Raw genomic sequence first — 27,440 nt, forward strand, 5'->3', positions numbered from 1 at the left:
AGAGGAGTTGGCTTTGTTCGTGGTACTTCAAGTTCTGTTCATGGCAACATTTGCAAATAAGTTAGGTTCATTAGTGTAAAAAAACGACATCATGTTGACGTTCGTGTTGAATGATCATGGAAAAAATCCAATTCACTGATGATAGGGAGTCCATAAGGAGCACTTCAGATCGAACCACTGAAAAAACGATCATTAAGACCAAGACCTTTAAGGAACCTGATGATAAAACCTTGAGTATGAAACATTTTGTCATAACAGTTGCAAGCAACCAAGGGACGAAAATTATCGAGTTCTTCCCAGAAAGCTTTTAAGGCAGTGAAGTAATCAAACACATTTTGAGTGCCCTGTTTGCAGGTATAGACTTATTCCTGAAGTTATGGGTTTCAGAGTAGATCGCTTTGGGAAAAACGTTCATGAAGATTAATCCAGATGGTGATAGCTCTATCAAGGTAGATCGCACTTTGAGCTATGAAAAGCGATAAAGAGTTCAATAACCATGACATGATGAACGTGTTGCATTGTTCCTACCGAGAGAATAATGGATCTGTGGCAATTAGGGATAAAATGGAACCATTGAAAAATTCCATTTTGTTTTTGGAGACAAGAGTCATTTGAAATTATATCAGACCATGAATGGTAGTTATTGCCAACAAAGACTAATAACTGATGATGGACTTCTACTAGGGTGGATGTTATATGAAATGAAAGGAGTTTAGGTGAGGTATGGTGGGGATTTGAAGAATTTGCATTGGACGTATTAGAAGTCAAGCATTGCATGGTCAGATAAAAACTCTTTGACACCATAAAGGAAAAATCGAAAGAAAAGAAAGACAAGATATTGGAATAATTTTTTTTTATCACTTGATAAAAGAAATGTACATCATATATACTGCTACAACTTATTGATAAGAAGGAAGAAACAGAAAACAGTACACAAGAATAATCACTATACAACTCATCATATTCTAGAAGAATAATGGCTATTTAGACTTAGTTGGGATATGAGGTAAGAGACACTGTGTTGTGACCCATTTCTATTTCTGCACAACTTTTTTTATGAATTGAGCTCTTTGTCTATAACATGAACTTCTGAAACTTATTTTAAGGAAAATATTCTTTAAGAATTTAAAACATTTTTAGTGACATATAGCTGGTCTCACAACAAAAACTTCTAAGGAGAATAAAGCAGGGCAGGTAGATATTAGAGTTTTAGACAGATTATTAAGAAGGAAAGTGGACAGTGACCTGCATTTATGTTTTTTTCTTTTTCTGAATCCGCCATTTATAGACCTCATTTGTGGCGGGAATAAGCGAAGCTCATTTCAAATATGAAATTAGATTAAAAAATGTTCTCAAAAGCTGAAAAATGTGATCGTGGTCTTTCTTGTCATACACACTCTTGACCTTGAACTTCACAACTGGACATGAACAGTCACGTGCCCCACTAATATTTTATTTGAAGAGAGAAGAAAAGGGCAATCATAAAAACAAAAATTAGAAACTCCCATTGAATGCTACTTGTTTTGTTTCTCAGTAGCAGTTATCATTTTGTATGTATCTATGCGGATACTATTCACCATTCTACAGATTTCTTTGCCTGTTTCTGTTCTCTTAAAACCTTGACTCTACACTCTCAACTTTGGAACCTATTTTTTGTTTACAATTCCATTCATTTTATTGGTTCTAGCTACCCTTTAAGCACTTCATTTACACAGTGAAAGACTCAAAGGTACTTCATCTCTTGTTTCCTCTACATGTTTCATTTATGTTTTAAAGTTCAGCTATAAAAGAACTATTTTTTTTTTCTCCAGTTGTTTTGATTTATGGGAATATGGGGGGCAGTTCGTGTTCCGTGGCTGAAAAACTCTCTCATTTTACGATATTTTGCACTGGGTATCATGTCATTTACTGTTTCATTACCTTCAATCTGTAAATTTGAGACAAAATGTTACGAAAGCTATGGGAATGCGAATCTCAATAACGCTCCAAGAACTGCGACTTTAAATTAAGTAAAGGTTCATTCTTTAGTCATACACCTCGTGAATTTATTATCGGTCTGTTAAGAAGTCTACACAAAGATGGTCAGAAGAAAGAAATGTTAGGCCAAGTAACCGTTTTTTTCTGTATAAACAATTGAGATTGTTGAAGAAGAAATGTGTTTTTGAGTTTGACTTTCCACTTTTTCATGTATAACAGAAGAGTGTGTTCTCAAAAAAGGTGAAACATTACCCAGTTCGTTTATAAATCTTCATTATAATCTTGACCCTTGAGAAGGTTTTTTGTGGTTTGTATTGAGCGAGCTTCTAACATTTGGGTTATGTCCGCAGATGAAATCCTTGCGCTTTTCAAGTTAATCTCTGGTTATTAGTCAGAGGGGATGATGGGGGAAAATAAAGGGTTATGGGAGAGGAAATCTTCAGGTGAAACTGAAAGTTCAGGGTCTGCATCATCCCTTTCTGAGAAGCAACTAGATGAAGAGGTAAGCAGTATACTATTGTCATTACAGCTAACTGAAAAAACCCTGGCACATTTGCTGTTTTCGAAATCATTCCACTAAGCTGGGGTGACAATGACACCAGACATGTTCAGTCTTTATTCCTTCTTAAAAATCTGGGGTCTTATTGATATGATATTTAACATGCACAAGTCATAAGTTTTGAAATTATAATTTGACTACTGTTCTGGACTAAACGCAGAATTCCTCACTTAATGGATGAATTTTAGCATTCAATTACTGGTATAAAGATGGCTTTCACTAGTTTTATTCCCCCCGTTATCTCTCTTTTCTGTAATTAAATGTCATTATGTAAGATAAATATACACAAATGTTATAATGCTTGTAACACGAGTAAACTTCCTGGAAGATTGAAAAGAGTTGTCTTGAAATAACGAGTTCATCCAATTCAGCCAGGTTTCACAGATTGCTGATATTGCTCCCTTAATTTATTTGGAGAGGTAATTACTGTCTTGATTAGAAGATTATGCTTACATAGTCTGTCTCCAAAACGAAAAAGGACTACTTCGTTTCCTGTTAGATTGATAGTAATTGTTTGAACAAATGAACTAAGACAAGGCTAACTATGACTCATGTATGTCTTTTCGGATGTAGTAGTTCTCTCGTACTTGCAATTAGGATTTACCACTTTCTTTTCTTGTGAGTAGACCAAGACTTGAATATATGTAACTTCAGTACATTCAAGGGAGTATTTATTACCAACTTCACTTTCATACATTAATGTAAGCATAATTATCTTATCTTTTTTAGCTGTTCATCGACTGAAGGTTGAGATTTTATCCTGTTACTTTCTTCCACCTTATGCTGAGTATATTTTTCTTGTTTCTGCAGCATGAGGCATTGAACGAATCTCCTATTGAACATGATCAGTCGCCTGAGATCACCTCAAAAATTGTGGCCATCCCTGAAGATATTAATGATATGTCATTTGTCAATGCGCAATCACCTGAAGTCACCTCACATGCAACAGACAACGTAAATGATGGTTTAACCGATGAAGGTGTAAATGGAGCAATGATAAATATATCAAAGGATAGAGATGTACCTGATGGATTGAGGAATATGTCAGAAAAACTGTCTGCAGCGCTGGTGAATGTAAGTGCCAAAGAAGATTTGGTCAAGCAACATGCCAAAGTCGCTGAAGAAGCTATTTCAGGTACATGTACTTTTAATGACCAGTACTTACCTCTCTATTCTTCCTTGGGTGTGCTTTGTGTAGCGAAACTTGTGTCTAATCTAAATAATTCATCCGTTAAACAAGCATACTATCATGTAATTTCGCCACTCCTTTTTCTCGAACACTCCCACACCCAATTAGTGTAGTAAAAAGTGTACGTGTAGATTACAAGGCAACGCAGTTCTAAGGTTCACCGTATAAGACCTTGGACATGTTAAGGGGACATGATCAGTTGATTTTTCATCCACGAGACATAAAGGGGATACCAAATCAGTTTGCCCAAACAAAATATTTGTTTTCCTTAGGTTATCTCTAGTAGTTAAAATACTTTCCAGGTAAAGCAATGCACTTTTGGTGGAATTTTGCGACCCAATTCACTGAGAATGTATGATTGTGCTACATAACACCTATCTGCAGTTTTTGTATATGTTTATGCCGATTTTACAGGGAATACTCCCTTCAGTTCTTCTCCCCATACCCAACTGTCCCCTACATTTTTTGTGCAGTAAATTTTGTTGTAACTGACTTAACATACTTTACAGGAGAGACTTTTCCAATTCAAATAGTTTCCTTCTCTAGTTGAGACTCCATTCTCACACCTCACCAGCCCAGACTCCTCATCCCGCTGTTCAGACATTGAATACAGTCTGGAAATCTTTTCTGACAATTAGTTCTCCCTAGCCACTTATTCACCCAAAATTTAGTTTTTACCCCATCTCCTACACTTTCACTCACCATATTATCACACCACTTGTTTTGTCTGTCTTTCACTTATCCTCACATTTTGCTTTCCTCCACTCCCATAATGTTCCTCCAGTCTCCATATTCATAATTACTGAGTTTAAAGCATTCATCTCCATTTGCCCACAAGTGCCTCATTATAGGCAGTGATATATCCCTAACTCCCAGTACCCCATAACTGCATAAGTCTAGCTGATAGTATTTTGGTATCAATGGCTTAGATATGATCAGCGTGAATGCTAATGTTAAATGATTCTTGAATATATATTTCTTTTATTCTGTTTCTCATTGTCTCTTAACTGGATAATTTCCATAACTCAGGCTGGGAAAAGGCTGAAAATGAAGTGACAAGTCTAAAGAAACAAGTCGAGGCACTGACTCTCAGAAATTCAACATTGGAAGATCGAGTCACACATCTAGACAGTGCACTTAGGGAGTGTGTTAGGCAGCTTAGGCAAACAAGGGAAGAGCAGGAGCAAAACATTCATGATGCTGTACTAAAGAAAACTCATGAGATGAAATCATCCAAAACTACACTAGAGAAGCAGCTCATGGAGCTGCAGAGAAAATCAGATGTTTCGAATGCTAGTTCTCCATCATCAATTGATTTTGATATGTGCCAGAAGGTCGATTATTTGGAGAAAGAGAATACGGTTCTCAAACATGAGCTCCAAGCTCTATCTGAAAAACTGGAACTCAGGACAATAGAGAGGAATTTAAGTACTCAAACAGCTGAGATGGCTAGCAAGCAACATTTAGACAACATCAATAAAGTGGCCAAGCTTGAGGCTGAGTGCCGGAGACTGACAAACATGGCCTGTAGAGCTTCCACTACATCATCCTCGTGTTGTGTTGAATCTCTCAAAGATGGTCAATCAAACAGTGGAGAGAGGACTAGGGTAGTGGAGATTGATACCACAAAGAAGAGTGGCTCAGAACCAGACATATATGAATTACGTTGTTCTGATTCGTGGGCATCTGCACTAATTGCCGAACTTGATCAGTTCAAGAATGAAAAGTACAAACAAATTCCATCCGGTTCTGTTAACATTGATCTCATGGATGATTTTCTTGAAATGGAACGACTCGCAGCACTACCTGATACTAAGAGTGAGAGCCTTATCAAAGAGTTAGTCGTTGCCAATGATTGCATTCACGAAGAAAGCTCTATCAGAGATGAGTTTGACATTACCAATCGGCAAATTGATGAACTAAAAGAGAAGCTAGAGAAGGTGAAAGCAGAGAAAGAGGAAGTGAAGACATGTTTAATGAAAAGTGAGTGTGTCATTGAGACATCACAGCTTAAAATGAGGGAGGCAGAAACAAAATTGGAAGAGTTGCAAAGAGAGCTAGAGAAAGCCTACAAATCAAAGCAAGTGCTAGAAAATGAACTAGTGAGCATGCAGTCCGAGGCTAAATCAATAACAGCAAAAGTTCACTCATTAGAAGCAGAAGTTGATAAGGAAAAGGCTATATCAGTCGAAATTGAAAACAGGTATAAGGAATTAGAGGAAGAACTAGAAAAAAAGAAGCAGGAAGAGAAATTCGGGTCAATAACCTCATACAGTGAAATGAAGCTAAAGCAGGTTGGTAATCATTAACATTAACATCTATATTAAGTTTTCCTAATATGAATAATAATTTACACACAGCTGATTTAATGTTTTTTACATGTTCTACGCCAGGAGGACCTAGCACTAGCTGCAGGGAAGCTTGCTGAGTGCCAGAAAACAATAGCGTCTTTGGGGAATCAATTAAGTTCACTAGCAACACTAGAAGATTTCCTGATTGACACTACCAGCATTCCAGAGCTTTCTACAACTCCATCACTCATTGCTAGAAACGGTGCAGTCATGTTGAAGTCGTATTCAAATGGCACATACTCAACTAGAAGAGATTCCGATTCTTCAAGTAAAAATGAAGAAAGCTCACCACCCTCGTCAACCAACTTGCCAAAGGATGACAATTCTGAGAAGAGTATAAATGGTTTTGTAAATTTTTTCTCTCAAACTGAGAGTGGACTCCAATTACAAATTAGTGGGGACTGAAACTATAATGATGGAACTCGTTCATTTAATGCTATCTATAATATAATATGACTATCAATCTTTTCGAATGTTTGTGTTGAACCATGGATTCAATTTTTAGCGATGTATAAATCTTTGGAATCATCAGCCATAAGAAAAAAGCTAATTTATGATTTGGGGTGAGAGAGGCTCGAACTCTCGACCTCAGGATAACTCAGAAGCTATGAGACCTACGCGCTAGCCAACTGCGCCACCACCCCTTTGTGTGAGGGATTTATTTCTATTTTCTATATTTAATAGAAAGACAAATTTTCCATATCAGATAATTATTTACTAGTTAAATCTGAGTCGAGTTTATGATATGATGATTGTTTACGAAAAAGCTAAATACTACTTTTAATAATTAATGGTATGGTATTTATTCGTTTTAATACATTAAGTTTTAAAAGTCTCAATGTAATATGTTATATCTTTTAAGAGAATTTATTTTGGTCATTTTAACAAAAATGTTAATAAGCTAACCGAACCCGTGTTAAAAATATTGAATAATTTTAAAGATAGGTAGCAGAAACAAGTCGTTTTTTAAAAACATAAACTATCGAATTAAACTTTTTAGAAAATTATACTCAATATCATATTAAGACTTTTAAAATTAAATGTACCAAAATAACATTAGGCCTTTTAAAAATTGAAGTATTCTGTAGAAAAAAATATTACAATGCTAAACTCTGTCTAAATCCAAGTTATTTTCAACCCGAAACTTTTAGATTGGAACCATTTAAAATTCTAATATTCATGGTTTGGAATAACCAAGGAGGGGTTGGTAAATGACAACTTACCAGGATACATGCTTGCTTCAAAATAATTCTTAGAGGAAATTACAAATAATCTATTTGTCTTGTATTTAAAAAACTAAGAGGCTGAACATATTCATACACAATCACTCTCCATGCATGCTGCACCGTTTCCCTCCGTTTTTTCACCTTAGCTGAAGATTAAACATTAAAAAAATACAGTATTGTACTTTTCTCTTCTATCATTCACGGTGGTCATGAAGATTTCGCAGCTGGGACTTCCTTTCTCTCTTAAAGGCTTTGAGAAGATCCATACCAAGACCAATGTTGAGCAAATTCATCCCAGCCATGCCCAACAGAGCCAGTGGTAGCTCCACACCCTTTTGAAATTTGTGAGCATCCTTCATGAGCTTGGCTGTGATGAGAATGTGAGGTACAGATCTTGCCACACAGAAGGTGACCCAATTCAGAAACCATTCTAACTTAACAATAATGTTCTTTGCATCCCGACCACCGGCCATTCGTCTCACTTTTCTCACATGCAGAAAGATGGAATGCAGCTGAGCCATACATCACAGATAAGTATTCCTTAGTTTGTACAATGATCGCTAAGTATTATGTAGTCAGGGCTTAACAACACACACTCATAATCTTTACATGATATGTAATTATGTGTCACTAATTCTTACTTACTAAAATGCACAACTTTATGTCACATAAAAGTTGATGGGGACCATGTGGTTCACAGCAATCTAACAAATTTTCTCATGGACACAGTGGTTTTACCAATATCTAGCAATATCTTTGTACGAACATCACAAACATACACAACTTATAAAAAGGGGAAAACCTTATTGCCTAAATTCTAGTCTTTTGAAGCAAAAAAACCATTAATCACACACAAAAAAAAGGAAGAGTTTCAAAGGAAATGTGGCTTACCTCACAGATAAGAGTGAGAATAAGGTAGTTGATGGCAACATTTCGATACAAAGCAAGAGTGAAGCAAATAAGGAGAACCAGATGATGCACAAGGATAGAGGGAATCCAACCATTATACAAGCGATAATGAAGCATATCCCACTGATCATACGCAAAGTAACCACATGAGAAGCTCAATGCTTCAAAAGCCCAAGGCCAAGAATGTTCAACCAACTGTGAGTGGTCAAACATTCCACTTGGCCCATTACTTGACAACTCTCTGAACAAAATGAAGATCACTGCAAGGAAAAGGCAATAACAGCAAGACCCCGATGAGAAGAGAAAGAGAAAAAGTATTAAAAAACCACAGTATCTATCTATATGGGAATTCTCATGGATCCAACAGAAAGAATTTTAGCAAAGAACCACCAACAGAAATGTAAGGAAGTAGATTAAGGTCTTGTTTGGTAAGAAAAGTGAAGAAAAATCGAAATAAGATTCTTTCATAAACATAAATTACCCTACGCATAACTTAAAACCAGCTTTCTGAAGAAAAATATTTTTTCTCCTATAAATGCTTCTACGATAAACATATCCAAACATGACCCAAATGAAAAACGAGAGGATTTTGGAGATTCATGGTCAATTAGAAAACAAGACTCATAGAATGCTTGGTTAATGGATATTATTGAAACATTCTCCCTCTACCCAGTTTCAATTCAAGCAAAGGTTTATTGAAGCTGCTATTATCACTCAGCTGTAATTCATATAATTGTTAATTTATTTTTTTAGAAAAAAAATTAGTGCAATATCTCTAGAACTCTGCTCTCTGCCTTATGGAAACTGGGTTTAGTCGCCCACAATGTCTCGTCTTTAAATTTTCTCTTTGCAAACAGAATTTTGACATGGTATTTAAAAATGAGGAAAAAGCCCGTCAGAATCGAAAGAAGAGAGAATTAGAAAATTGGTGGAGGTGAATAGAGAAATGACCTGAAGCGGAAGTGAGGAGAGAGTGGAGAAGAGAGACGGAGGTGTTAACAAAGAGAGGATCTTTATCTGCGGAGAAGAAGAATCGGATGAGGCAATTAGATGTCTGATAGAAGATTGAACCAGCGATGACTGAGAGAAGCTCCCAACGCTGATTCAACAAAATCTGAAAACAAACGGAGCCTAACCAGAGAACTAAAGTGGCTAAGAAGAACTTCTCCACCGCGTTCCACTTTCCACCACCCATTGCTTCTTCTTCTTATTACTATTCGCATCCAATCCAAACAAGCCGCTACTTTTATTTGGTCCCCTTCCCCAAACTTCATTCCTCCCATATCAACTGCAGCAACAAATTTGCTTAATTGCTTGACTTGAAGGGAATGGTATCATTCATGGTCAAATCTATTTTTACCTAATTCCTTTTTACAATATTCTCACTCCTAATTTAAATAATATCTCAATAAGCATAATTACATAAACTATTTTCACAATATGTTTTCAAAATGTTGATACAAAAATAATAAATATAATAAAGTTAAAGTTACAATCACACATAACAAATTGCCAAAATCTATAAGTGAAAATAGTTACTTTTTTAATTTTCAGTTTAAAAATCTATACAATATTTAAATCGTCTGGTTTTTCATAATCTGATTCAGTTTACAGAGAAATGGGTAATTTGGCAAACTAAAAAGAAACTATAAAAACTAAATTCAAAGAGTAATAATATCTATATTAATATTTAATAACTATCGATCCACACTTTTCAATATTATAACAGTATATCCAAATGAAAGAATAAAGTTTATTTAATATTCCAATACTAAAAAGTAATCATTCAACAACTATTTTTTAAAATAAAATACTATATTATAAAATAATAAAAAATATTATAAATAAAATAATATTTTTTTAATGTTAAGTGGATGAAACATAAAGTATTATTATCTTTAATATTAAAAAATAGTTATTTAATAATATTTTTAAAATAAAACATTATTATAATAAAATAATAATCTTTTAGATATTAAGTGAATAAAACTGATATCAAGATATATTTTTTCTATAAATAACAACATAACCTTAGATTTTGATTTTAATATGAACAATGATATTTGTTTTTTCCGTTTCATCCATTTTACACCTAAAAATAATATTATGTTATTAAAAAAATATAGTTGTAGAAGAATTATTTTTTACTAGTGTGAAAAAAACTTTATTCTTTTAATATTTTAAAATGTACAATGAAATTTGAATTACTTATTATTACCGGTTTTGAATTTCATTTAAAATGTTTATTTTATTACAAATGAAGTTCTACCATGTCATATAATTCCTTTTGTAAACATATAGAAAGATACAAATAACATACAAATTTTACCAAAATGAATCTAAACCATTCATGTACCGTACACTAAGAGAATATGCTTTATTTGATAAGAATAATTCGGATATCACGTGATAACATGTTTTTTTTTTGTTATTAATAAATATAAGACTTTGTTGCAATTTTAAATTTTAAATAACAAACTGTGATTTTTACTTACAGTATTCCAATTATGCTAAATGGAATTTCTCATGTATGTATATTATTCCTGCCTTTAGGAAAAGAGGGGAGGGGAACCACTATGTGTAAGGAGGTAGTTGGCAGAATTAAGGAGTTGGGTATTATAGTTTTTCTGAGAATAATCGGGAAGGAGTATTCTAGTATCCATCTTTTAAAGATGGAATCTTTGGAAGGGCAGTGTCTTTATATACAAAGGAATTCCATTAGGAGTCTGTTCTTTATACTTTTTATTTCGTAAAATAAATAAACATTCTATATTCTTACTTTACATTAATTGGTAGATATTTAATTTGATACCAATTGATAAGTACTTGGGAAACCCACCTACAAAAGCTAGCTATTAAGGAAGAAAGCCGAACAGTTAAATACTCCACTGAGTATCTCATACTATTTGATGTGGGATAGCCATCCATAATACAGAAGTCCTTATAAAAGCTGTTTAAGTCTCACAGTTGTTCTTCTACCATAGAGCTTGGTACGTTTGACTATTAGATGCTGGCTCGAATTTGAAGTAGATGTTATGTATTGGAATAGGAAAAGTGATAAGACTTGTATCTGGAACACTTGTAATAAAATATTTTGTCGATAGTAGCACTAGGAAACTCCATTTCGCATTTACAGCAAAGACATCAAATCATTCTATCACACTACACATAAATCAGCAAGTCATTTTTTTTTTTCGTTTTTATTGTTGGTAGCAGACATGGGGCACATATGAATAAAAAATGTTATTGCAATTTGCATATGCATGTGTACTTGATGTTGAAGATTCTTTTCATGCAGATTTTAACAATTACAAAATGCCGCATCAGGTGTAATATGCCTAAATATAGGGACAAATTGTCGTATGGAATAAGATGTTCTGTAATAGTAGTATAGTAACGGATTGTGGGATTTAAATAAAATTTGCTATTGATAAAGTGAACTTTAAGTGTAACTCAACTCCACTTATATACTATGAAATGCTCTAATCTCTAGTCAATGTGGGATCTCCAACACACCCCTCTAGTCAATGTGGGATCTCCAACACACCCCTCACGCCGAGACTGCCAACTCGTGCGTGGGACTATATATTATGGGTGGTCCGATAGTGGGTGACACGATAGGCCCAACACAAACACTCGTTAGAAATAAAGGCTCAATTGTTCAGTTGATTTCCCAAGTTCTAACCGATTATCATCTTATGATATATTCTTGAAACTTTAAAAGATATTTAAAAAACAATTTTTTTCATGATCTTTATTGAGAAGAAAGATTATTCATGTTCCCTTGGTTTCTTAATTGTGAATCAGGAGCCAGAGGAATTGTTCGAGACTATCTCCCAAGCACTGCAATCATCTGTCGATCGAGATTGTTTAAGTGGCTGGGGTGGACATGTTTATGTTGTGTAAGCTTGTGATTTCTCCATCTCATCATATTTGACCATAAGTTTTTGGCATACTGCTGTTACCATTTTGGAAAATCTTGTAGTTTTACTTTTTGTTTCACCCTTATTGCTTATTTTTCTTATTCTACTTTTTAAATTTTTGTTCTCCTAAACTAGGGTATTTGCTTTTAAATGTTTATTCTTAATTTAATTTTCGTTAAAGACTCTCATTCATATATTGTAATTGTTGTGGCTTATTAATCTTTTGGTTTATTTGCTGCAGCACCCCAATCGAAGTAAAGGAGAGGAGGATATTGAAAGGAAGAATGGATTATAACTTTAAGTATGTTTATTTAGACGTACTACTTTTCGAGGTTCCTGGACCTGAAAGGGGAAATTTATTGGATGGACCTTCAATCCCGTTTCAAATGGAAAAACAAACATGCTTTAAGCCAACCAAGTAATCCATTTCTTATCATTTTGTAACTTAGCTTGAATTTAAATGAAGGTCCTTTACCATCAATTGTACAGATTTACCTTGTGATTGTGGCATTTAACCAGATGCACCTTGAAAAGTACTTCTAACGGTTTTTAGTACAGTGTTTAGATTATCATTGAAAAGTCATTATTGGAAGCAGTCTTGTGTGAATTAAGCTATAATTTTTGCAAAAGAATTCCTTCTCCTTCAAAGCAAAGAAAACAAGTGAGAGTTATTTCTCTAAAGTAAACATGTCTAGAGTTAGTTAGAAGGACCGGCTTCAAATTAGGTATCTTAAGAGAGGTAAGGGTGGCAATGCGGGCAATGCGGGAGTCCGCTGTTTGCTGCCATAAAGTGCGGGCTTTGGTCTGCCCTGCGTAATGCACAGCCCGCATGGACTCCGTGTAAATAAAAAAATAATTATTTAAATTTTTTTAAGAAAAAAAGATAGTATATCTTATTCATTCATTATTGTAGTGTGACATTTATTTTATTTTAAAGATATTGAATTTAATGTACTAAAAAAAGAAATGTTTTATTCTAATTATTTAAAGGAGTTAGTATTAAGAGTGATAGTGAATTTAGTTTTAAGTAAAATCTTATATTTAAAATTTTGTTAATAAAAAAATAATATAAAGAAGATATTTCAATAGAACAGTTAAAAAATTAGTTATCTTCATTAATAACCTTCATACTTAAATTTATATTTTTTATCTTAATTAAATGAATTAAAACACAAATAAAATTTAAATTTTTCAGTATTAGGAATATTTTTTTTATTATTAATAAAATTTTAAATTTTGAAAAAAAAATTCTTATGCAGACTGGTCCATAAGTCCGCTTGTTACTTCTTATGAGGGACGGGTAAGTAAAATAAGTATGTACGTGGACCAACCTGCATTGTCATCCCTAAATAGAGTAGAGTGTACTTTTATTTATTACATTGTTTATGTTAGGTCTAAGGCTAAGTATATATGCTAAAAAATAGTGAAGTGTTTTTTTTTTTTTATAAAAAAAACATTAGTTAAACATTAACTTATTTTTGTATTGATTTTTTTTATCATAATGCTTTTACCTTACCTTAAATCCCTTTACATAAAAATTTAAGCTTATTAATATATTATTAAGTATGGTTAGATTTGTTAAACATTTTACTAAAGTTTACAAATAGACTTTTAGAGTTTAGTCTTTTAAATTGGCCACATTCAACCCTCAAACTTAAAGCATAAGCTAACTTATTTATGGCAAGGTATGACTGGTCCTATTTTTATGGTTAATGAAATGGGAACAAAGGGTATGATTAAAAAAGAAATACAATATGAACTTTTATCCATGTGTAATGTTATGAATGATCAATGAGATGAAGTACTATTTTGAATGGCTATCTGCACAAAAATACCGAAAATGTAAAAAAAAAAGGCAAAACTTAAATGATAATGTTGCCCATGACCATAAAAAGTTAAGATTTGTCACTGAATTTTTTAACCTCTCGTTCAAAAATGGAATTAAATCGTTGTGCACCAGCCTTAACTGATTATTTTGTGCATGAGTTTGAGCATGACTTGGATGGTTTATTGTCTGATTATAGGAATTCATACAGGTGCTGAACTGAGATTGTCGGAAGTCACGATATGATATTATTCAAATCTAAAACGATGAGTAAGTAACTTCACAGATATAAAAAAAAAAAAAACTCACTTATTTACACTTTTATTTTTCTACTACTTTTTTATTTTATTTTTTTTATTTAACATTCTTTTGTTTTTACTTTTTTATCTAACAAAAAAATAAAAAAAAAAATTAATAATTTTGATTTTGAATGCATTAGAAAAATAAATATTTTTAATGTTTAAAATAGTTATTAATAAATAAAAAAAATGATTTTTTACAAAAATAAAATAAAATAATAAATTAAAAATGTTTAGTTTAAGAAAATAAAAAATTAAATCTTACAACAACATAAAAGTTGAATTTATAAACATAAATTAGTATTTATTTTTATTATTATTGATGATGTAATCATGTTAATTTTAAGTAAAAAATACAAGACATAATTATAAAAAAAAATCAAAGTCAATTAGTATTAATTAGTAGTGGACACATAAATAATATTAAAGTGTCTACCATAAATGCAAAATCCTAAAAAAAATTAATGAAAATGCTAATGTTTAAAAATGAGAAGAAAAATATATAAAAATAAATAAACAGCAATAATCAAAATAAAAACAAAAACAGACATAAATAAAGAATGGTAGAAAAAAAATAATAACTAAAAATAGAAAAGATATCAAATAAAGGCAAAACAAAATAAGATAAAAGATATAAAAAAATAAAAACAAATCTAAAGAATATAAAGATAAGAGATATAAGGCGATACTAAATAAGTATGTCACACCCAACATCTTTGATTTCTCCATTTTTCCTTTTATATTACACACCCAACATTTTGTTTGTTGTCAACAAATGACTTCATTATATGTTATTGTTCACTATGATGGATCAATGAAATAATGTCTCATTGAAGGATGTACATTTAGTTCTATGACACTAAAAGTTGTTGCTATAAAAAAGGGAATGACCCTACAAAGAATGAAAGAAGTCATCCTTAGAAACCTGTATAGGGAAGCAGAAGAAAGGGTCGCAACAATTCACTTCCGCTACCCGACTAGACTTGGTGGAGGGGTAAGTCATTACACTGCCATCGAAATGACCGAGGATGATGATGTTGAGGCGTTCTTTGGCATCTACGACTCCATTCAACTACAAACCAGACCCGAAGTGTACGTCACATTTGAGAGGTTTGCATCTTCATCATCACAATGTCAACCCACACACTCCTCTCCTTCACTAAACATTCATTTTGAACAATCACAAAAAGTTCAACCTTCATACCACCACCTATCACAACTATTGTTTATGAAGCACCACACCCTTTCTCATTAGATATAAATGAACCCACCCATCAACATCTTGGGGAATGGGAAAAAGACATGCAGTCATATACCCAACTATTAAGTGACTCATATATCAGCCTAGGCAAACACGAAAATCAACAACTCCCTCAAGAACCACCAAGAGAGCATGGGGTTGTTGGTCTTCCCAATGAAGTCTTCGATCCTTTTAGTGAGGATGAAGAAATACTTGCAACTGCTGACGATGAGGAGCCAGAAGAACCACATGCACACCTTACAAACAATCAACAACATGAACATAACTCTTCCTATGTCCCACCGGAGCATTTTTTGCACTTTCCACCTGAACCACCTATGTATGACCCAACATTTGGTAATGCCTTTGATCGCGACACAATAGTGTATCCTCGAGGGACACTTTTTGTTGGGCAATAGTTCAACACCAAGGAAGAAGCTCAAAATGCCATCAATCGTTTCCACATTATCAATCATTGCACGTACAAGGTGTCATCATCAAATCAATCAAGGCTCCTAGTTCAATGTGTTCATGATGATTGCGCATGGAGGTGTAGACTGATTTTGCGAACCAAGAATCAATTGTGGGAAATTATGAAGTTGGAAGGTGTTCACACCTGAGTATCCACTATGATCTCACAATACCACTAAGTTGGGGCATCGAATGATCCAAGCTGACCCTTCCACACCAGTGTCAACCATAATAGCACACATGAAGTCATCCTTGGGGTATACAGTCACATATAAAAAGGCATGGCTAGGAAAACAACTGGCCATAGAAAATGTATATGGCAATTGGGAAGAGTCATACCAAAATTTGCCAACACTCCTAAATGTAATGTAACTTTACGTTCCTGGGTTTATTTGAAAAATAAAGACCCAACTTGCTTATAAAGAAAACCAATTGGACGCAGACCACATCTTCTTCAAGAGGGTATTTTGGACATATCTTCGTAGGTTTCGCAAGAAAAAGAACCAAACATCAGCAGTTTCACCTTCTACAATGGTGAAGACAATTGGTAATATGTTGTTTCGGCCATTTTGCGCAACTGCGACCAATAACATTCCTCTATATTTCCCATACAAGAAAGTTCCATCAACTTGAACCACGACTTGCAAAATTTGAAACCATCAATGCATGGTTTTTTTAATGTCCAAAATACCCTTTTATTTTTTGTATAATTATCTTATTCGTCCCTACATTTATGGTCAATATTCAATTTAGTATAGTAGTTTTAAAAAAAATCAATTTGATTCTTATATTTTTTAAATATATACAAATTCATCATTTCTATTAAGTGGTAACTTACGGACGTCAAATACTGATTATTATGTGATAGAATGTGAAATTGAGAAATGTGACTTTTCAAGATTAGGTGTGCTGACATGGCAGTTGAATCCCTTCAATATCACCTAAACACTACCCACTCACTACATCAATGGTGTCGTGGTTGTGCTCCTCTCCCTCCCCCACCCTCGCCGTCACCATCACCATCGCTCATCGCCACTCCATCACTTTCCAATTTGGCAAGAACCCTCACATTCCCCCTTCTTCTTTTCCTTGTTCTACCACCGCTCCACCTTCTCTCCGATTTAGAGTTCCGTACTCTAACAAAACAGCCTTGCCGAATTCTCCGGCGCTGCCTCCGAACGTCGTGAATTGCGTAGAAATGAGACAAGACGTAGAGTTTTACAAAAAATTATATCTCTTCTTTCTCTCTTTACCATTCTCTCTGTTCCCCTTTTCTCTCTCTCTTCTATTCACCGTTGCTAGTGTTACTGTCGTCGGCGTGGAGTTGATTGGAAATTCATTTGGGAAGGAAGGTTATGACGGTCCTCCGCCGCGCAGAATTGGCTAATTCAGAATTCCACTCATATGATAACATTACTAATGGTTTTACTATTTCATATAATAAATAGTTTAAGATCACATCAAATATATTTTTAATTTATCAATAACCGACAAAAGTTTATACTGAATGAAAATTAAATTTATTTTATTAAAATAAAAAATAGCATCCTCTAATATTCTTAGAATCCATTTTTAAAATATTTTTCCATTTCTTCATATATCCATTTTTAAAAGAAAATTTTGGGTTTTAACCATTCCACCACCACCCGTTCTTTTACAGGTTTTAATAAAATATAAACTATCATTGTAAGAAAAATAATAATAATAATGATATTATTATATATATATATATTTATAATTTATTTAATTAGTAAAAATATATAAATTCATAAAAATGTGAGAAAACTAATAACGAAATCATATTAAATTTTTTTTAAAAGAATGTGTTTTTATTTTAATAATTATTAGAGAAATTAATTCTATTTTTATTTCTTATTATCATAAAAAAATGTGTTTCCAATAATTATTTTTTGTTTGTTTACAGTAATATAAATACTTCTCCTAAGAAAATGTATGTCTATTAAAAGCTTTAGTATTTGCTATATTTATTAATTCAAGTCATCTTTAAATCGATAGTAACGAAAAATTAAATAAAAAATAGGATAGCATCTTTTATCATTTTTCTGGGCTAAATATAATATATTTGCAATTATTAACGTAAATGAGATTTTTTTTTTAAAATTTACTTTTATTTTCAGGTATAAAAAATATCAAATTGCTTCGCCTAAACTATAGTTATATATGGGAAATGATACTGCATAAAATAAATAAATAAATTTTAAAATGAAATTTGTTAATATTAAAAATAACGAACACAAAAATAAATTTTAATATTTGAAATGTAAAAAAGTAATTATACCTTTTATTTTTTTATATATTTTATCTTTATCTTATTTTGTTTTGTATTTATTTTATATCTTTTCTGTTTTTAGTTATTATTATTTTTTCTGTATTTTTTATTTATTTATGTTTCTGTTTTTATTTTTATTGTTCCTGTTTTTATATTTATTTATTTTTATATTTTTTCTTCTTCTCATTTTTAAACATTATATTATGTGTAGTATTTGCATTAATTTTTTTTTACTTTGATTTTTTTTATAATTATGTCATGTATTTTTTACTTGAAGTTAACATGATTACATCAATAATAATAAAAATAAATATTAATTTATGTTTATATATTAATTGTTATGTTTTTGTAAGGTTTAATTTTTAATTTTTTTCATTATTAAATATTTTTTTAAAGTAAATATTTTTAATTTATTATTTTGTAAAAACTCATTTCTTTATTCATTAATAACTATAACTATTTTAAATATTAAAAATATTTATTTTTTTAATGCACTCAAAATTAAAATTATTAATTATTAATTTTTAATTTTTACTTTTGAAATGGTGCTATGCTATTGATGAAAATATATTTTATCATTTTGTTTACAATTTTAATTTAAAAAATTACTTTGTATTGTTTTTTTTATTGCTTTTATTTTTTTAATGAAAATAAACAGAGAAAATAAAAACAATAAAATAATATTTTCACCATATAATAGAAGATATATAAAACTAGTATGCTTAAAGTTGTAATTAGATTTCAAAAGCAATTAATAGTAAAAAAAACTAAATACTATAAAAACAGTCAACAAATGAGAATATGAAAATATTTAAATTTGAAATCCAAAATAACTATCAAATTTGAAAAAAACAAACGTTAAGGTCTTTCATAAAAGAGTAGCACTTATAAAAATGACAACTTTATAATTATCTATTAAAAAAATGTTAACACCCTCCCCCAACGTAAACAAAATTTATCAAAAATAAGTTCGGACATTTTGTTTTTATTTAATTTAGTAAATTTTAATTATATAAATTTTAATTGATAATAGTATGTTACAAAAATATATCAACACTTTCTTATAAATCGAGGTTCTAAGCACACGTGAGGTGGTTAGTAATAACAGTTATAAAATAATTCCATGCAAAAAATGTATACACAAAAGGTGCAAGAAATAAAGCAATTATGGGTCAGTAGAAGTTTAATTATGATATGCAACATAAATATCTTGAGAAATAACTAATAAACCAACAAGATTGAACGAGTTATTTATTGGAGATGACAACAAAATAACTAATAAACCAACAAGAAAATTTGGCCTAGAAACAAATGTAGTTTCTAAATGTCAACAAAACTGAATAAAAAGCAATATCAGTTCTAAATAACAGAATTGCATTATCATCAAGCTCCAACTACTTCAGTGGCTCCCTCAACCATTGTTTCGTCCACAGGCCTTTCTACTTTTGTACCAATATCTTCTGAGTAATCTCCATGAATCTAAAAGGATTGTAAACATAACGTAATTAATGTAGTACAATAATCATTAACTCATTGAAACATTCATTGACACATAAGAACACAGGGTAAGTAATTTTTTTAATAAAAAGCGTGTACCTCCATCAGTTTCCCAAGATCAAACTTCGGGGCTTTCAGGATCTTAACTTTACGAATAAACACATTCTGCAGAGGATACACACTGGACGTTGCCTTCTCAATCTCTTTTCCAATCATCTCAGGGATGAACTTACGGACCAGTTCTTTCAAATCGCAAGATGTTGCTTGGTTGATCATTATCTCCCTCATCTTCCTTCGAATCTGAAAAAACAAAGGTGTGTTTTATGCAATTAAATCTACAACATCACCCTCCAATTAAAAAACAGAGAAAACATTCCAATTCTCAAGATCAGAAAGAGAATCTAGTAATTGCTACAATATAAGAAACAGATGATGATATAACTTAAGCTCGCATCCTTCAAATTTTTCTGATATTCTCTTAGGTACTTTCGATATTCAGAGAGAGATTCAATTAACAGTGATTATACCTGTCTAACTTGGCTCGATTGTGCATAACAGGTCCTCTTCACCTGGTTACTACGCCTCTTGGTAAACCCAATGCAGAACATCCTCAAAGTATAATTATCAGTGGTCTTCACATCCGCATGAGCCTCGATTAAAGTTTGCCATTTTCGCACCAATGACCTCAACTTGTCATTTGTGAAATCCATTCCCTACATTCACAGAGATACAGCATTAACTATGATTAACATAATGCAAGTCAATAACAGTACCAAAAAAGAGGCTCCGCCACTATAATATTCATACCCAGAAGTTCGTCAGAACATTCTTCCCTTGAACATCCTCAGCCCTCAAACGAATCTTCTTGAAAGCATGGTCCTCGTCACCTTGAAGATCAGCCAGTGAGACCTCAAACACTCGATGTTTGAGTCCATCCGAAGCAATCTGTAGTTTAAAATAGCTATCATGTCACCATCTATATAACCTTTTTAGGGTTTCATATTTTAGTTTTCTCAGTTTCACGGATCCATACAGAATTTTACTATATGTTAGTGAGAACAGATGCAGATAAGCGAAGAATCATTGAATCGTAATGTAAAAGGAAATTGACGAGAAATGATAGAAAAAGAAAAGAAAAATGTAATACCTTGGTGCCCTGAGTACGAGTGACGAGAGTCTTGCCAACATTCTTGACCTGAAACACAGAAGGAGCCTTGATGTCGTACCAATCCTTCTTGGTGAAAGGATCAGTGCTGAAGAAGAAAGCGAAAAGAGAGTTAAAGAAAAAGAAAGAAGAAAAAAGGTGAAAGTTAAGAGATGAAGGGAATGGGCACTAACGCCTTCTTCTTGCCACCCTTCTTCCCCTTCGATATCCTTTTGTTCTTTCCCACTGCCATTTGCACCACTTACACCCTAGCTTCCTCACTCAAAATAAAAACAGCTTTTCAGAATATAAAGATGGAAAAAGATATTATGAGTTTTTTTTGGTGCTGGTACTTTAAAATAGGAATTTAAGGAAAATGTTGAACGCTTTATAGGGAGTTATTATCACAAGTCATTTTCTTCAATTAATTATTATAAAAATCAACAAATCATTTATATTATTTTTGTAATTAAATAATTATTTTACATTGTCAATAAATTATTTTTCTCTTAAAAGAATATACTTCTTTTTATTCAGTAACATGCTGTTAAGAATTAAATTTTGTTGCCATTTTTCTCTATTTCAAAAAACAATTCAATAATTATTTTATTAGTGTAATTACACAATTAACTATTAAACTAAAAATTCGTTAATGCAATATTTATATATATATATATATATATATATATATATATATATATATATTACAATGTACTCCTTATTTGTAAGTTTGGAATAACAAAAACAATATATAGCAACATAAGTCCCTTGTTTTCATAATAAGGATGATTTTCATATCCGTTAATGATAATAAATTAAGTTTAAAGTCTACCTCTTAAGTTGATAGAGTCTAATCTAATAAGTTGAATTTATTATGTTACTTGCTATCGGATTTCAGACCATTTATCCATTTAGTTTCATTTAGGCGGCATGAGAGAAGTGTGTTGGAGATACCACATCAACTATAAATAAGATCAATTTATTGTATATAAGAGGAGCCAAACCTAATCTTATAAATTAGTTTTGTAAAATTGAGTTAGACTTTAAGTTCACTTCTTAAAAAATCAATTATTCTTTCAAAGCACATTATATAGACTGATTTCTAGGACCTGACTTTTTGTAGGTAGAGTAGTATAAGAGTGTGTGGCAACTAAAATATTGTGTAAGTTAGTCACGTAATGTATTTATATTCGTTTATAGTTTACTTTGTCACATGAAATGATCTTTGTATGTATTTTTTTATGTATAGAGTTTGGAGGATCCCAAATACCCCTATTTAATATTATTCTTTACAAAAAATGCTGGTTATTATGCTATCAAATACATGTCCTCTAAACAATAAGTTTGCCTTCAAGGGTATACATGGGAATCAGTTTCGAGTGGTTTTTATGTTAAAGCAAGGTAATGTTGTGAATGTAGTCTTTACGGCTACCATATGCTAGTTGTTTCATGTGAGCTTCTGCTTGTTGTAACTAGTTGGTGCAAAAAAGTTGTTTGATCTTTGTCATAGCTTGTAGATTTTTAAGCTAGATTCTTATGAGTAGTCAAGTCATAAAGGAGTGGTTTCTCATTCAACACCTAATATGGAGAGAGTTGTGTCCCTAGTGGGAGCTTGTATGTTGTAGGAAAGTTTTGCCCATTTAAAGTACGAGATTATGTTGGTTTAACATTGTGAAAATCAATATCATAAAATAAATCTCATTATAATTATAAACATTAATAATTACTAAATTTATTGATTAATATGTTTTAATAATTGTGTAAGTTATATTTATAATTAAAGAAATAAATATTATATAATATTATAAATAATAATTTGTAGGAAAACACACATAACACTAATAATATAAACTCATACACATCAAACAAAAAATTATAGTCAGGTTCGAGAAAAAAATGTAATCCTTTTTTTACATTTTAGAATAACTTTTTAAATAAAGTTTCAAAAGGGGTAAAAACTTTAAAATAGTTTTTGTGTTTTTTTTTTATAATTTCTTAATAAATTATTATTAAAATATTATTTTAATATTGTACTTTTTTACTCTAATTCATTTTGTGTGAGATATATGAGGATTAGAGATTTTTCAACTCACTTATTATATGTGGATCAATAATGTGAAAACTATTTTAAGAGTGAGATAGGTTTCTACGTGAGTTATAATTGAATTTCAGAGGTCTAATTTTAGTTAAATATTTTTTCAACCTAAGACTTTTCTCCAAATTAGCCCAATTACAAACATATATAAGCAAAACCTATTCTTTTAACTGGAATTCCTGAATGTGAATAAATTTTAACCTCCACCCTATACACTTTTAAAATTTTAAAAATGTTATTTATTCTAAAAATGAAAATTCAAAACTAAAAAAATACTATGGAAAAGTAAATATGGAATAGAATTCAAAAATCAATATCACATTTTGAAAAAAAAATGAAAAAAATTGATTTTTTTTCTTCTGAAAATGTACTTTTCAAAATTCAGAAAAGTGTTTTAAAAATCCAAATCCAGCATATATGAGATTCTAGAATATATTTTTATCCATCACGTAAGAATTGGAATAGCCTTAAATGCCAAGATAAATTCTCTCTACAACTTCATACATTTTCTATGCACCTTCATATTTTTTTTAAATTATACGATATCTTCTTTATGAGTATGATGAAGAATACAATGTTTTAGTCTTTATTGTTAAATGGTTTATGGTTTAGGATTTTAAATTTTTCGGTATTTGTGAATATTGTGTTTTTTCATATAAGTATATATTTATTTTGTGAAGTAAATTAAAACATGTCAAATAGAACTATTCTCTTAAACTTGAAATTGAATGGAAGATATGAGAGTAGGGGATACATGTAAAATTATTTTAAAATATGAGTTCATATTTAATTTTTTTTAAAAAATTAATATTGATTTTTGCAACAGGATAAGATATGGAGGTAGATGTAGAATTTGCCAACACCAAATGTGTTCTTAGGAAGGACCCCATGTGATGGGCCTAAGTGATAAAGTGTTGGGCTTCTGAAGAGCCTTGAGAAACCCACCCTCATTTTCCGCACTGAATAGAACAAAACTTTTACCAGAGATAACAGGGAGAGGATAAAATCAAAGAGAAAAGATGGGGCTGACGAATTTCGTGCTCACGGTGGCCGGTGTAAGCGCCGTGGTTCTCCTCCTCAGGAGTGATGTGAAGCAATCTGCGTCCATCTTCAAGCGCAACGTCAAGCACATTCGTCACTGGCTCGAAGAAGAAACATCAGAAGCTGCCAAGTCAGTCCCTCTTTTCTATCTCTCTTATTCTTTCTATATTATTTGTTCAATTGAGAGAGATTTGGCAATGAATCACAAAAAAATGTTGAAGAATCCTCCCTATCAGGCAATGTTTTCGCTTTATTGACAGTTTGTCCAAAATATTAAATAAACATGTTAATTTGCTACTCCTTCTGTTGGTGATCACTAGAGATGAGAATATACAATATAAGTGGGTGAAAGTTATGGGATTATGGGATTAAGTTAAACTTAAAAAAATTCACTTCGTAATATGGTGATAGAGTTAGGTTGAGTCTATCCTAGCGAGTGTTTGTTGGACTTATCAAGCCACCCGCTATTGAGTCATTATCAGGTCACCCATAATATATTATCCTACGCACGAACTGTCCCTTTCGGCGTGAGGAGAGATGAGAACATTTCATTATATACATGTGGGGGAAACCCATGAGCCGGTTTTATGAGGTTAAATTAGGCTTAAAGTCCGAAATACCTTCACTTGTATTTATTTATTTTGTTCATTGGTTGTAGCTTATGGTTATTCAGGTCATTCCTAGAAATATTTAAATAAAAGCTTAGAATATTTTCAGATGAAAATTTAATTACTTTGGGTTGGATTCCTTGTTATATATTGAGAGTCTTTCTGCAATGTTGTATTTTGAATGTGTTACATTTTTGTAATAATTTTTTTATATATGAAGTTGCTTCCATTTTTTCACTTTCATCATACTCCAACGCTTCGCCCTTAAAATATAAAGCATACCAGAAGAGCTGAGGGATATAAAGTTTGTGATTACTTTTGTGGCAAATATTTATGATCAACTTGTTAACCAAGATGAAGTTGTTTTAGTTAAAAACTTATTTATCAGGTATGTGGTGCAGGGGTGCATGAAGATTAGGTTGGAATTGAATTGTTTTTTTTTTAGTTTAAAAGCCCTATTGAAATCATGGTGTTATGCTGTAATTATAAAGACAGAAGAGCATAAGTAATTAGGCTAATTTTCTTGATTACTGTTAAACTATAAAAAAAGACAAATTAAGTTTCTGCTGTGTGTTTATAATTGTTTTTAAGAATACATATATAATTCAGAGATACTGTTATCATATAATGTCCATTCTTTATTATTTATATAATTATTACTATTACACGATCTTTTGATGTTTTGGAGAAGAGAGATGTGATAAGGATATTAATGGTTAGGTTTGAGTAGGATACTAAAGTAAAAAAAATACCTGTATCTGCACTCATACGTGTGATGGATACCAACTTCGATACTTCCCTTACTCTGAATATCGATCCACTGATACTCAAATCTATTATCCACATTGATTTTTGAATATGATCGCTATAATGTGCTTGTTTGGCAAACTAATAGAAACATGAATGTTATTGTAATACTAATATAATATAACGATTGAAAAGAAAACCAATAAATTAAAAGTAAAATATGTAATTGATCTCATAATTATAAAGTATTGTTGCATATAAAATTATTTAAATTAATAAAATATTTTCAAACTAATACTTGTTAAATAGTATAAAATATCATAACTATTATCTGTAGGTTTAGGGTTGAGTTGTATAATATTCATACTCATACTTGTAATCACAAAGTTTGATGGATAAGTATCCATGTTTAGATCCAGTTAATTTGGTGAATAAATGCCCTATTAGTTGCAGGTAACTTTTATGTGTGTGCATTGGATTAGGCCTGAGATGGGATAAGATCAAAAGAGAATGGCTTGAATGGCGTGCATAATTTTTTCAAAATAATTAAAACAATTTAGTGGATGAAATGATAAATGATTTTTTTTATAAAATATAATTGCATCCCCCTCATTAGCCTTCAATTTCAAGGATATCAGAAGATGCAATTGAGGAACACTGATTTCTTTTCATGAATTCCTTTCCCCCCTCCATAATTTTTTAAATCGTAGTAACTAAAGGGAACTAGTCATGAATTCATGGTTAATGTTCTTTGAAGACATTGTGGACTGTGAACTGGCTATATCATAATAAATTGGTCCTTGAATGAATCTTTTGGTTACATTATAATTTATACAGCACATGTCTGTCCTTTTTGGTTTCCATCCTCTTGCCCCAAATTGCTGATATACGTGGTACTCATTCATTTAGTATATAATTCATAGATTGTAATAAAATTTGTGCCAACTTTTCAGGGTTATAGAGAAGTCAACTCCTAAAGAACTGAAATCAAAGGTTCCTTCGAAAGATAAGGACTAAGGATGACAAGCACTAGTGTTTGTTTTGGTGATGGGGATGTTTACTGAAGTAATATTATTTTTCTTAGTGTTTCTCTAACCATCTTTGAATGGATACAAATTTTTACTTTTTACTAAATTGAATTTTTCATCCATGTCTTATAATGTAATTCCTGAAAGATCAATACATTTTTGGATATACGTTTTTAGGGACATACATTTTTAGCGTGTTAGCATGGTTTGACTTCTGAGAAGAGAACCATCTGGCTGTAACCTTCGTTCGAACATAAATTTGTTGACTTGTGGAATGCAAGTTTTTAGCCAATACTTTAGTTTAAGTTTGAAATATATTGTACCAAAAAAGATTTGACTTGTTTAAGAGAATCCTTGTTCTCCTTTTTATTTTTCAAATTATGCATTTCCTTATGCTTTGGGGGAGGGGAGGGGAGTGGAGTGGGTAGGGACTCGAATGGTAGTGTGTAATATGAAAAAATATGGAGAAACAAAAAATGGATCAAAAGATAGGGAGTATTCTTTAAAGTAGTTCCCATTTTGTAGAAATTCCCATCAGTTTAAAAGAATTTAGTAGATTGCTCACTGAGTGCATTCCCACTAGTGTCCTACTCAAACCCTCACTGAATGCATTGCATTGGTAATAATTGTTCTTGAGTATGTCCTACAGCTCTGTGATTCTTGAATATGGGCAACGCCATTGAATCGTTTGCTTCTCGCTTAGGACAGGATAAAAAATCTTGCAGGTAAGACCACGCAGGGATATTCTATGCTCATTATGATTGATGTATGCATTTTTTCACTTTCCTCTTCATGGTTGATATACTTGTCTTTGGATATGTTTCACCTCAAGGTGTGTGTGGACCAACATGGGATTTCATGTGCTATATTGAAAATTTTTGCACTGCCAATATCCTGAAATTAACCATGGTATTTATATTTTTGGATATATGTTTTTTTCAACCATGTGGTTAGGTTTGAATTAAAATTAAAAAGCCAAACCAAACCAAACAACTTATTGTGTTTAATTATGATATTATAT

The 27,440-nt window shown here is 31.6% G+C and overlaps 3 protein-coding genes, 1 non-coding gene and 1 pseudogene across 6 annotated transcripts; 2 read left to right on the forward strand and 3 right to left on the reverse strand.

Annotated features, from left to right (window-relative positions):
• The first annotated feature begins 1,496 nt into the window (after positions 1 to 1,496).
• On the forward strand, positions 1,497 to 6,549 carry LOC137820958 (filament-like plant protein). The gene is made up of 5 exons (XM_068625315.1): positions 1,497 to 1,729; positions 2,328 to 2,479; positions 3,347 to 3,671; positions 4,755 to 6,019; positions 6,119 to 6,549. Exons 2-5 carry the CDS (start codon positions 2,378 to 2,380, stop codon positions 6,479 to 6,481), a joined length of 2,055 nt encoding a protein of 684 aa, XP_068481416.1. The 5' UTR covers positions 1,497 to 1,729; positions 2,328 to 2,377; the 3' UTR covers positions 6,482 to 6,549.
• Positions 6,550 to 6,635: 86 nt separating this feature from the next.
• Positions 6,636 to 6,720, reverse strand: TRNAM-CAU (transfer RNA methionine (anticodon CAU)). The gene is given in 2 exon segments: positions 6,636 to 6,671; positions 6,683 to 6,720. It is a non-coding gene; the product is annotated as a tRNA-Met (tRNA).
• A 483-nt stretch (positions 6,721 to 7,203) lies between these two features.
• LOC137820959 (TRAM, LAG1 and CLN8 (TLC) lipid-sensing domain containing protein) lies at positions 7,204 to 9,527 on the reverse strand. 2 transcript variants are annotated; one of them, XM_090295167.1, is made up of 4 exons: positions 9,348 to 9,508; positions 9,163 to 9,228; positions 8,194 to 8,471; positions 7,204 to 7,814 (listed from the first exon to the last, which is right to left on the reverse strand). In XM_090295167.1, exons 3-4 carry the CDS (start codon positions 8,422 to 8,424, stop codon positions 7,497 to 7,499), a joined length of 549 nt encoding a protein of 182 aa, XP_090151293.1. In that variant the 5' UTR covers positions 8,425 to 8,471; positions 9,163 to 9,228; positions 9,348 to 9,508; the 3' UTR covers positions 7,204 to 7,496. The 2 variants fall into 2 exon arrangements, with proteins under 2 accessions (XP_090151293.1, XP_068481417.1); XM_068625316.1 differs by having other exon boundaries at positions 9,163 to 9,527.
• Positions 9,528 to 19,477: 9,950 nt separating this feature from the next.
• Positions 19,478 to 21,224, reverse strand: LOC137821416 (small ribosomal subunit protein eS1). The gene is made up of 6 exons (XM_068626002.2): positions 21,095 to 21,224; positions 20,904 to 21,009; positions 20,564 to 20,701; positions 20,284 to 20,469; positions 19,856 to 20,056; positions 19,478 to 19,738 (listed from the first exon to the last, which is right to left on the reverse strand). Exons 1-6 carry the CDS (start codon positions 21,151 to 21,153, stop codon positions 19,643 to 19,645), a joined length of 786 nt encoding a protein of 261 aa, XP_068482103.1. The 5' UTR covers positions 21,154 to 21,224; the 3' UTR covers positions 19,478 to 19,642.
• A 2,689-nt stretch (positions 21,225 to 23,913) lies between these two features.
• Positions 23,914 to 26,797, forward strand: LOC150025210 (uncharacterized; annotated as a pseudogene). Its single transcript, XR_016515527.1, has 2 exons — positions 23,914 to 24,166; positions 26,345 to 26,797. The product of XR_016515527.1 is annotated as an uncharacterized LOC150025210 (transcript).
• The last annotated feature ends 643 nt before the right edge of the window (positions 26,798 to 27,440 follow it).

Source organism: Phaseolus vulgaris, chromosome 9 (genome assembly GCF_051622355.1).
Source record: "Phaseolus vulgaris cultivar YP4 chromosome 9, ASM5162235v1, whole genome shotgun sequence".
Lineage (NCBI taxonomy): Eukaryota > Viridiplantae > Streptophyta > Magnoliopsida > Fabales > Fabaceae > Phaseolus > Phaseolus vulgaris.